Source organism: Magnolia sinica, chromosome 3 (assembly GCF_029962835.1).
Source record: "Magnolia sinica isolate HGM2019 chromosome 3, MsV1, whole genome shotgun sequence".
NCBI classification, from domain to species: Eukaryota; Viridiplantae; Streptophyta; class Magnoliopsida; order Magnoliales; family Magnoliaceae; genus Magnolia; species Magnolia sinica.
The window spans coordinates 24798036-24811082 of NC_080575.1; the positions used below are offsets into that span (position 1 = coordinate 24798036).

At 39.3% G+C, this 13047-nt stretch overlaps 1 protein-coding gene across 1 annotated transcript in view; it reads right to left on the bottom strand.

Moving 5' to 3' along the window:
• LOC131239716 (ankyrin repeat-containing protein ITN1-like) overlaps positions 1–13047 on the bottom strand; it is a 154449-nt gene that overhangs the window by 13244 nt on the left and 128158 nt on the right. Inside the window, exon 7 of the mRNA XM_058237552.1 lies at positions 10243–10559. Within this exon, the coding sequence (XP_058093535.1) occupies positions 10243–10559 (317 nt within the window). The remainder of the gene's footprint in view (positions 1–10242; positions 10560–13047) is intronic.

The following is a 13047-nucleotide window of genomic DNA, read 5'->3' on the forward strand; positions in this document are numbered from 1 at the left end:
CTTTGGTTGTTATGATTGCCTAGTTATGGTGTGACAACATAACAAGAGATGCCATGCATCTCAATGGACAACCATAAATGCAGAGTTATGTATGAAGATAACACCATGCCTCGACGGCTAACCACAATTATGCAGTTGATGTACAAGAGTGATTTGGCTGACACATGTGTCATCACAATCGGTAGATTGATTCAGTGCTAGTTCTTTGCAAAGGATCAAGGGAGAGGACTCCCATCAATAATGGAGAATGTATACACTGACCAAGTTCGACAACTCTCACTGCCGAGGAGTAGAATAGTTAAGCCTCACCCCACTTAAGAAGAGGTCTAGGAGAGGGTGATTCACCCGAAATTCTCAGCCAAGCATGAGGGAATAACTCTCACTCAGAAGCTCGTTGGAAATTATGACAAGGTGTAAAGTTAAGGAAATGGGCCCGCATGAACAATGAACCACAATTGACGGTCATACAACCACCGAAGATGTTGAGGATTTTGTTGAGAGTTAAATATTCTATATTTCCCCTTTGTTATGCATTGGTTTTATGAACACAGACGTGTTTAATTGATTTAATTTTGCATGTTTTCTTTTACGAAGTGATTTTAAGAACTAAAGGAAAAAAGGATGCTTAAAGCATGAGTTTGATGCTCAAATAATTACCAAGTGAAGGATTGGATTTATAAATGTTATGATTGAAGAATTCAAGAGTACAAGATCTAAGAAACCAAGCAAAAAATGAAGAAAAATACAAGGCAAAGTGTAGAAACAACCTTTCGTGCCATCAATGAAAACTTTGATGCCATCGAAGAAAGTGACAATGTCATCGAAGCCACTTCGATCCCATCGTGAAAATCATGAAAAATCTGATTTTGTTGCTAGATATATTTGAGCATTCTTCTATTCCATCGAAGACATGTTTAATACCATCGAAGTCATTTTGATCCATCGAAGGAGGTTCAATGACATCGAGAAAATAACCAATTTCAAAAGTTCATTTCTGGACAATTACCCAAGTTCACCTTGACTCTTTGATGGGAGCTCGATGCCATTGAAAGTGTCATTGAAGTTGTGATAGCTGTGTAAAATCAAGTCAATTTTGAAGTCGCTGCAAATCAAGCCTATATAAAGGGATGTTTTAGGAGTTTCTCAATATGAATTAGGGTAGGATTATAGCAAGGATTTGTGAAGCTTTAAGGAGTCCTCAATCTTTCACAATCCTTCAGTTTTAGTTAGTTTTTATGTTTTTTTGTTTGAGTTTTAGTTTGATCATGTCTATAGTTGGTTAATCTCTTAGCTAGATCTAAGAGATGAAGTTTGTAGTTCTTCTTAATATTTATTTTACTTTAATTCAAGTTATTTGATTTTCATGTTGAACAATTCATTAATATTTGGTTTGAATGAAGAAGTATTTTCAGTTTACTTTAATCCATTATCGACTCTAGGTACTTTGGATTCTTAAGAAGACTATTGATATTCTCTTACACGTTTTGCAATCGTTTGGGCTGTAAAATACATTGATTTATCATTGACTCTGGGCATGATAGATGTTTTGAATTCCTTACAATCAATACGTTGATACTTTATGAGGGAACTAATTCAATGAAGTTTAAATCTATTTGGAATATATGAGTGATGATTTAACTGCTCCATTATCTAGCTAGATAGGATAAAACTTCGATTCCAATTGTGTGATATGATTGAATCAAGTAAAATAACATTAAGGAGGCTATAAGTGGATCCATGACACCCTAGTATGTTATCTTTGATATTTTCTTCACAATTACTCTTTAAATTTGATTTTAATAGTTAATTTAGTTCTAGTTCTAATTCTAACATATTCCATAAATTGCATAATAGTAAGTCCTCATGGGTATGACCTTAGTCTCACCGAGTTATTACTACATCACAGCCCTGTACTTGGGATTGTCATAACATATTTTACAACTAGAAGACAAATAACTTACTATGATTACAGTCGAGCTGGTTGCTAAGTCGATTTTAGATGATCCGATTACAAGGAATCAGGCATCCATTGGCAATACCCAATAAATTGATGTGGGAGAGCTTCTCACTATGGTCAACTATCTCAATGATGAATATTTTTCAAGTGACGATTTGTTAATCGAAGAGCTTCTCACTACGGTAAAATTGTTAGAAGGCACTCCACCTAGAAGTAAAGAAATAGAGGTAGACAACTAAAAATCTACTGTGCAAACGAATTTGGAAATGCCTTGGGGAAAATGTCCAAATTCTGGAATGAGGTTTGGATCTCTTCCACCATTTGTAATTGATTGTAATATGGTGCTTACACTCCCACTAAGATTTCAAGCCAACCCATCTTAGCATAATGAGATGAAAGAGGACATGGAAGAACTTGGTCCTTTGTTGGCCATACAATATGGCTTCTTCTACTTGAAAGAGCTTGAGAAGGTGCTAACCGTCACGGTTGAGCATGGTACATCGTCTGAGAAAGTGATCATAGAAAGATCTATCATGAGCATGACTTGACATTTGAAACCATTGTATATATATGCCCATCTAAAGGGATGTCCAGTCACCAAGATCCTGATCGATAATGGGGCATTCTTCCCGCTAGAATGATGACAAAGTTGGGTAAAACTCTAGATGACCTAATTCCACCTAAGGTCATAGTTAGCAATTTTATCATGAGAAAAATAAAGATGTAAGGTCTCTTGCTTATCGAATTGATAGTAGGAACTGAGAAAGTGTTAGTCGTGTTCTTTATGTTGGACACTTCATCCAGTTATAATGCTTTTCTCAGGAGTGATTGAATACACTCTTTCTCATGTATCTCACCATCCTTTTATCAATTTGTAATCATTTAGAGCCAAGACAAGATTGAATTAGTGTTGGATGATAATAAATCATTCTTGGCTACATCAAATACGTCTAAGGCTTGTCTCTACAGAGATAATATTTGGGTAGTACGGTTCATAGGAAGAAATAATCATGTGCGACCGACTAGAATATCTCTTGCAACTAACCCAAACAATGTAGTGTAATATATTTCTACCATGCTACATCTAGACAATGATCTGTCAAATGCTGTAATACCCTATCAGGCAGTTCTGTTTTGCACTATAGAAGAGATCTCATGACTAGTGCATGGTCAATTAAGGGGAATGTGGCTGAGAGTTTATAGGTAGGATAAAGAAACTCGAAGAAAGCTTGAAAGAATATGACAACAATTGCTTTATTAACTTGGCCGAACTTGTAATACCGGTTGGTGAAATGGCTAAAGATGGTATAGACTTGAAAGATATAAAAAAATTCAATCATATTCGTATTGGCATTGGTTGCTTAATACAATTTTAAGCTAGAACAAATGGATGTGCAAATTACCTTCCTACATGGGGAATTGAAATAACATATTTACATTAAATAATCAGAAGGTTTCAAAACACAAGGGGCATAGAACAAGGTTTGTAGGTTAAAGAGGTCATTGTATAGCCTAAAATAGTTGCCTAAGCAGTGGTATAAAATTTTGATTCTTTCAAGGTGAGTCAGAAGTTTACCAGGAGTGAGTATGACAATTATGTCTATTACAAGACGCTAAGTGATAGAAAGTTTATTAACTTGGTATTGCATATTGATGACATGCTTATCGCTACTCATAACATGTCTGAGATTGACATACTGAATGCTCAGCTATCAGGGACATTCAAGATGAAAGATCTTGGGGCTGCAAAGAGGGTTCTCGGCATTGACATACACAGAGATAAGAAGAGGAGTGGGCTATGGTTATCTCAGGTAGAATACCTTAAGTAGGTATTGATGAAGTATGGTTTGGACAAGACAAAGATGGTCATTGTTCTTCATGTGGCTCATTTTCAGCTTTCTTCTAAATAGTGTCCCGAAATAGATGAATAAAAGTAGGTTATCTCATGTGCCTTATTCAAACATAGTTGGCAGCATGATGTATGACATGGTCTGTACAAGACAGGATATTTCACATGCGGTGGGTGTTGTTAGCATATATGTCTATCGCCGGGTAGTAACACTTGGGTGAGTGAAATGGCTACTTCGATATATTCAAGGTACGTAGGACTAAGTCTTATCATTTGAAACATTATGGGATAAATTAGTAGGATATGTGAATTCTGATTATGCGGGTAGTGTGGATAATAGAAGGCCGACTTTCGGTTACTCGTTTGTGCTAGTGGGTGGAGCGATCATTTGGATGTTGAAACTTCAGTCTGGTGGCTCTTTTCACAACTGAAGTTGAGTATATGGTGATGACTGAAGCATTTAAGGAAGGTGTTTGGTTAAGGGGGAGGGGGTTTATAAATCAGTTGAGGCTTCAGTAGGATGTCATGCCAATCAATTGTGATAGTGAAAGTGTGATCAGTTTGGTTAAGAATTATGTTTATCACTCACTTACTAAATATATTGATGTACATTACAATTTTATCCGATAGGTGCTTCAAGGAAGGAGGCATGACTCTAGAGAAGAATCACAAAAGCATAAATCTGGCTCACATGCTTATAAAGTTGGTTCCCATAGAAAAGTTCAAGTTTTATGTAACTTCTCAGGGCTTGGCGAATGAGTAAATGAAAGATAAAGTGTACATAAGAAGAGATGAAGAAACTATGATGGAAGGCAAAATTTGAGATGAGGATATTGAGCTGTGAAGAATAAAGATTGAAGAAATGGTGGAAATTGTTGTTGATGTCTTAAATATGTCAATAACAGGGTTTGTTGATGTTATCGACAGACCACTCGATGTCATCGAGCAGATGTCGATGTCAATGACAGATGCTCGATCCCATCGGAAACATTTGAAAAATTTATGTTGGTTATTCGAACATTTTAGTGTTGCTACTCGATGACATTGAAGTAACTTTGATGCTATCGACAGATCTTCAATGGGTTATCGATGCCATCGAAGGCCCCATTGAGGTTGCACACAGAGTTGTGTAAGTGCAGGATTTGTTTCCTATTTCGGTTGTGATAGTATATATATCAGGTGTAATTATGATTAGGAAGAGAGAGAGAGAGAGAGAGAGAGAGAGAGGTGTATTAGGGCTTTCTAAATCGTTCCTAATGGTTCAATGGTATAGCTAGGGCTTGTGAAGTAGATTCGAGGCTTGTTTGAATAGGTAAGAGTCTACCTCTTGTAATTTCTGCTTTCATAGTGCATTACTCGTTGCTTTACACCGTGGTTTTTCCCCCAAGGGTTTTTCCACGTAAAATTCATACTATTTTTGTTTGGGCTTGGTTGCGCGATTGCGTGTACTTTCCTTGATTCATCTTTGTATGCTTCCACAATTCCTCAATAGCCGCGAGGCTATCCATGCGGAGGAAGGTCTTACTGACTTGCAACTCACTTCCCAAATGAGCCAAAGCATCCACAACCCCATTCACTTCTCTCGGAGCATACACTATACAAACAATAACCTTCCTGTTGAGGGAATCGATCCTCGCCCTCCAATACCATAGGCTCCAATCGATCACAACATCCTTGTTAAGCATATTAATCATGGATTTGGAGTCACTTTTAACCACAATCCGAGGGAACCCTCGGGAGATAGAATAGGCCATGCACTCTACCAAACTTTTCATTTCTACACACTAATTAGACCTAAATCCATAGGCTTAGGAGAAAGCGAAATGGACAATCCCTTTACCGTTCCTGCACACTGCCCCTCCACCTGATTGCCCTGAGTTGCCCCTAGATGAGCCATCAACATTGAGCTTGACCCACCCCTCCTTAGGAGCTTCCCACCTCACCAACGATGTAGAGGGGTGACTACTAGGCTAGAAATTCAAGTTCACACTAGGGATAAGATCTCTACTATTAAAGCATCCACAAGAGGTGGAAGGAAGATTAGGAACAATAAAGAAAATCATGCTCCTGAGATGGGAAATCGCTCTCCCCACATATATGAGGATCCACTCAAATCTACAATCAATTTTCAGCCTTCCAAATTTCCCATAGAATCAAGCCATGGAGCAAACCCCTCATGGAACGGACAATGTCTGAAGAGGAAGCCGTTGTCCACCATTAGATAGCACGACCTACCGCCAATTGCTCCTCCAAGAACGACATGAAAAACATGGAAGATAAGGTTTTCCATACCTTTTTCATTAATTTGCCCTCCACGAAAAAGTGTTCTAAAGATTTTGCATCACACTTCGAAGATAGTTGAACACCCTTAGATTAGACTCTAGTATTGACAAGAAAAACTTGTGATAACAACCTCCAAACCAAGACTGAGATTTTTAGGGGCATCCTTGAGTGCCACACTCATTTTGCCTAGGATCTTCGCACACCTGAGGCCCTGCATAACTGCCAAGTAGTCCTACTAGAAATCTTGCAAGATGATTCCAACGACCAAGCACACACATCACTGTCAGAAACTATGAAGAAGCCTTCAAATTTGAATGAGTCCTACACATTCTCCGGCAAGAACTTGAAAACTGGGTTAACTAGGAGTAGACCATCAGGCCCCAAGATATCTTTCACCTGGAGGTTGCTGAGGTCATCAGGAAAGGGTGAGAAACACCTATCACACAAAGGACCTAAACCCATCCAGTCATCACTCCAAAAAGTACAATCTCCTTTACCTATTACCCACTTGTCGTTCTCTTCCATAAGAGGGAACACTTCGCAAACCTGCTTCCAACAAGGAGAGCTGGACCCACCACAGATGACACCAATTGAACATATACAATCAGCTTTACGCTTTTCTCTCATAAACAAGCTCCATAAGGATGGCTTATCTAAATATCCAATAGATCATGACATCTTCATCTGAAGTCTTTTCATCATATCAGGGAGCTTCTTCACCCTCAGACCCCCTTCCTCTTTTGGCATCGACATCTTCTTCCAGCTAGACTAATATAACTTGTTGCAAGCTTCCCCACGGCCCCAGAAAAAATTTGTAAAGCATTTCTCCAAAGAGGCGAGAACTGACTTTGGCACATCCACTATAGTTAGGGAGTGGATAGGGATACTAGAAAGGACATGATTTAAAAGTGTCACTCTCCCGGCTTGAGACAAGCATGCGCCAATCCACTACTCAATTCTATTACGTACCTTATTAACTAGTGGTTGAAAAAAAACTCTTTGAGCTCTGCTTTTAAATATCGGTAGTCCCAAGTAGATGAGGTTGCTTCCTACTTTGGAGAAACTGACCATCCTTTTCATGACCCTTACCTTGCCCATCGACATCTAAGAAGACACATTTTCTTCCTCTTCTTTTTCAAAGAAATCTTTTTTATATTAAAAAGGAGGGATATACAACGCCTTTGAGCGGGCATCACGAAAAGACCGATGCCTCACCTATCATATACCGGAGAGGTAAAAAACTAAGCCTCCCTTAGGTAACCCAAGCCTACCCTATCCAAAAAAGGAAGGCCCCTAGTAATAGTAGGGAGAGAGGCCTGAGAAATGGAAAAGGATCTTGCTTGAGTTGCGCTTCCTCTCCTAGCCAGATCGTCTGCTACTACATTTGCTTCCCTGGGAGTATGGGTGAAGGAAATGTCCAACACGTCCCACAACGACCTGGCCCTCGCATACCGGTAGCACATGGACCACGCAGGATTGGAGTTCTTTGAGAGGATCCCCATAATGGACTTGGAGCTGCTTGCCACCTCCACCTTGGAATAACCCAAAACAACACACTTCGCTAGGCCCTCCTAGATAGCACGGAATTCGGCTCGGGAGTTTAAACTAATGCCATAGCCTGATGAGAAACCAAAAATAAAATTACCCTCACAACATCTCCCAACGCCGCCCCCTCTCGATGACTTTGGGAAGGGGTATGGATGGGCTGATCCTCTCGATCCAGCGGTGGACTTGGGCAATAACTCTTGATGCACAAAATAAGGAGCTATCTAAGAGTGCTCTATTCCTTTCTAGCCATATCTCCATGAAGATGAAAGAGGGGAGGAAGGCACGCAAGATACGGAGGAGGTCGGAAGAGGAGCGGTGGGCGCACCACAAGGTGGCCCTATCCATTGCTGATAGCTGAGTAGCATCGGTGACCCTGAAGAGTGGCCGGAAATGGCTCCAAACCTTCCCAGCTGCAAGGACTGCCGAGAATAGATGATCTATTGATTCAGAGTTGGGCTGAAGGGGAGGGGGACAGCAAACGCATCTACAGGCCAGGTGAACACCTTTAGCTTGGGGTTTGTCATCCATTTGGATTACTCAATGGATAATCTTCCAAGAAAAAGTGAGATTTTTAGTGGGATTAAGGGGTGCCAAACCCATCTAGCCCATGAATACTTGGTTCCCACTGGCCATAGGATATCTCAAGTTGATCTAACTTCGAACTTGCCAGATGAGGAAGGGACCCAAATTCTTCTGTCCTCATCGGGAGAGGTGCAAATACCCTTATCAGATATATGGTCCACGACCACTGATGGAAGGAGGGAGCGAGCTCTCCTAGGGTCTAGCCAGCCGGACCTGGTTAACCTACGTGTGGGTAGGCTGTTACACCTATTCAGAGTGGCCCGAACCCTGACCATCAGTCGTCCCAGAAATCCAGCTTGCCTTTACCAGCGATCTAGTGGGACCTGGCTGCAACATATGTAAGCATAGAGCAGATCCGCTTCCAAATGGGAGAAGTGAGGTTGGAGAGGCAAGAACCATTAGCTACGCCGAGATCCGCCTGATATTTGGCCCTGACAAAGGTAACCCAACTGTTGTCCTTTTCCAAGCAAAAAACATTCCAGGCCAGCTTCATTTTGAATGCTTTCATTACAAACACGAGGCTTTTGATCCCTAGGCCCCCCTCATCCTTGAAGCGTGCAATGAGCTCCCACCTCAGCTAATGCCAGCATCTGCGGACCCCATCCCAGCCCCAAAAGAAATCTGCACAGGCTTTATCATGCTCCCTGAGAAGTGAAGAAGGGTTATCGGTTGTTGCCATTACATGAACCGGTATGCTATTAAGGGCATGGTTGATCAGAGCGGTGCGGCCCGCTTGGGACAACAACTTGGTCCTCCACCCCAAAATTCTGAGCTGAACCTTCTCTACCAAAGGCCGGAAATACGACCTTAAGGCTCTCCCTTTGAAGATAGGGACACCTAGGTAGGTGAACGGAGCTGATCCTTGATTAAAACTAAGAGTTTTCTAGGTAGACCTGACCCTTAATTCTGATTGGGAGGCTGAGAGGATGAAAAAACTTTTCCTGCATCTGAGAAGACACATAGAAATTGCTCTTAGACTTGTTAACTTTCTTCCCTGAGATAGCCTAGAATCTGGAAATAAAGTTCAACACTACTTCAAGGGATCTACAACTCCCATTATTATAGTGAAGATTAGAGTATCGTTAGCGAACATCAAGTGGGAAACCAAGGGGCAGCCTCTTGGCACCTTAAAAGGAGGACAAAATCCCCTGTCTGCCAACCTTTTTAGACCCGTACTGAAGGCCTCAACCGTGATGATATAAAAATAGAGGGAGAGATTGGGTTGCCTTGCTGCAACCCATTCTCTGATTTGAACTATCTGCATGCGTCTCCATGAACTAAAACAGAAAGCCAGCTACTATCCCAACAATTTTCCACCAAGCTACCTAATCGCAGTAAAACCCCAAGTGATAAATGACCTCCTTCAAAAAATTCTAGTCCACTCTATCATTTGCTTTCTCTATTCCAACTTAAGAATCAGATTGCCACCGCGAACTTCCTATCGATGTCCATGAATAACTCATGGGCGAGAGCGATGGATTCCGCAATCGAGCGGCTTGGGACAAAAGCTGACTGTTCATCTGAAATCAACCTATGTGAGATGGCATTCAATCGAACAGCTAGAACTTTGGAGAAAATTTTATAAACACAGTTGGAAAGACTAATCGGACGATAATCTAAGAGCTTTGCTGGATTTTGTGATTTCAGGATGAGGCAAATCAGGGAGGATGTAAATGCTCTTGGAATGCTTCCTCCTCTAAAGAGAAGTCAAACTACATCAAGTAAATCTTGCATAATAATGTCCCAGCAAGCCGATGGTAATAATCCTAGGCCCTAGTTGGAGGACTTTAGTTGATTAAACATTAATTATTATAAAAATTATTCAACCATGGTGGACCTTGATGAAAGTCCTCCAATTGGCTGCTATGGTCGTCCCGGTGTTATGATATTTATAATACAACCTATTCATTGTAGGCCCAACATATAAATAATCAAATACCAAACGTATGCTTCACATGGGTAGAGAATGCTTATAACTAATTCAGATGCATTATACATGCTGAGAGAGAGAGAAATGTTGTACCTTGTACCACTTGATCTCCCATTGCAATTGTAGTGCTGCACCATGAATAAGCCATGGCCGATTTTTCCCATATCTTGCCGCAAGGTGTAAGGCAGTGTTACCATCATAGTCTATCATATTAAACACCCTTTCGTTGTAGTATTTATCTAGTAAGAACTTGTACACGTTCGGTTGCCTATTCTCGACTGCCAGTAAGACAACATTCTTGCCCTTTGGATTGATGAGTTGAATGGCCATAGGATACAATTTCAGAATAGTTTGCACCATCTCTTTCACTCCCATCCTTGCAGCGACTAAGATTGGAGTCTCGTGTTTATCTGTGTAATAAAAATTATATGATAACTCAGATGGAAGAGATTTTTGTGGTTAACTGATGCACACTACTTCATGAAGATGAAAGTATAAAAATTAACGGAGTTTCGTAAATGTTATAAAGAGAAGCATTTAATCACAAGCAAATACAAGAGACTAACGTCTAGTATTTAATGAGTTATTTCCTTTTCCGCCATAAATATTATTTGAGGGCCTATGGGTGCACGAAAATTAGGAGATGCCTCCAGTGCTCCTGAGTTAAGAGAGTCTCCCTATCATATATCATATAAGCCATACATGGATAAATCCTAGCTTTTCATGCATTCAGCTGGTCTTAATAGTAAATGGGACTGAAACATACACACACACAAGAAAAAGAAAAAGGAAAAAAGAAACATGGGTTAATGTCATAACTTTTCAAGACATGGTGTGCAAATAACAATTGCTTACATTGAATAGGTAAAAGGTTTATTAGTAAATCTGGAACATTCACCGATTAAGTCCCACTATGCACAATAAGCAGGTAAAAAAGAAAAAGAAAAAAAAAAAAAAAAAGAAAAGAAAATCAGAAATAATGAAAATATTCTTTTACCTAGCCAATTTTGATATTTTCTTCATATATATTTTTCTTTCTGACCACCTACTTGTTATTCTTAGAGCCCTACCAGTGAATAGCTAGGACTCTCACCAATACACATGCAATGCACTTATATTTAACAAGAAAATTGGTGAGCAACTCAAAGTCAAATTCCAATGGATCTCGTAAACCTGTTCACCAAATATTTTGTATCTTTGATGCATTGAAGATAAGGATATAATTAATATGCATAGATAACTTTTTTATATCAATTATATACATTGATCAAATAGGTTTATATATATTTGTGTCTTACGACTAAGTTTTAATTAGCTGGCCATGAGCTGGAGTTGAGCTTGAGTTTTTCTCCCTACGATTGATATGGTTCAAGCATGCTAGTTTTAGACACACTCACGAGGAATGATCAAATGTAGTTGACAACATGATAATTTAAAAGCCGGTGACTCCCATGACAACATGATAATTTAAAAGCCGGTGACTCCCATGGACGTATAATAGGTTGCTAGATGCAGGTTGTTTTTTTTTTTTATTATTGGTTGGAAATATGCCTAATACGTAATTGGTGGTAAAAGTGTAATGATAACTTTTGCTTGCTGTTTAGAAGGAAAAGAGGGCAAAATTCAACCTCTTTTCAAGCCAAAACTCTATAAACCCCGCCATGATGTATGTGTCATTTATTAATTAAAATTTTTTTTTTTCATACCATTTTAGGGTCTGAGGGAAAAATTGTGGATACAAAGATCAAGTAGATCACATCACAGAAAACAGTGTGTTCAAATGGATGTCATTATTCCATCTTGTGCTACTTGAGTTTTTGATTTGCTTTGTTTTTGGGCCCGTGCCCTAAAATAAGTTGGCAAAATGAATGGACAGCAACAACACGTATGAAACACATATCATGGTGAGACCATAGAGGTTTGACACGTGGTATGGTACCCAATTTCACACAATTCATGACTCATTTCACAAGTCGTGCCTATTCAGGAAATGCCCAAGAAAATAATTATTTCTTACTTACATTTCGACTACATGTAATTACAACCAATCAAACAAGCTCTTAGATTTGTGCGTAAAAGGTTGCACGAGATTTAGGTGAAAGGAGTACAGGAATTTTTTTGTGAAATTTCCTTAAGAAGAGTTATGAAAATTTGACATAAGAAAATCTTAGTTTAAGGAAATCTTGATTTCAGTTGTTGACATGTATGCATGTAAATAGATGTACTAAACATAATAGCACAATTTTGAAAAAAGTGAATTTAAAATCAAAAGTTTCATTTTATCCAATTTAAAAAATCATTTAAAAATATATGTTTTCCAAAAGAGCCCGCACAATCATGGGTTTCATGCCCATAATGGAATGCTAAAGTTGTGTAGGAGGTTTCAAGAGATCCTTATGAAGGGAGTTAAGGAAATGTGTGGTTAAGGGGAGACGTTTTCCAAAGGAGAAGTTCTTGAGATCACCGCACAAAAGTGGTAGGTTTCATTTATGTATATGGTGCCACCTGGACATCTTGGGTCCTACTTGCCAACATCTCCCACTCATTCGTAATAGACACGTGTGCCAAAGTGGAATTCAGCTTCCAGTTCTAGAAAACCATGTAAAGTCACCATCAAACTGGCATGGAACGTCTCATTATTTGAAACGCTTACCGAACAAAATTAATTGTGAAAACTTGATAACACTGCCATGTATGTAAGTTTCAAAATTCCATTCTACGTCAGTGCGATGCTAAAAGCTATTCTCTCAGAGTACGTTATATATGGTCATTGGATACATGCTGGAGTGGCAACAGTATTTTAAACTTGCTTTTGAACTTTTTAAAAAATCCGTCTCTGTTTTTTACCGTTAGCAAAAAAAAAAAAAAAAAAAACCATACACCATCTAATATCAGTAT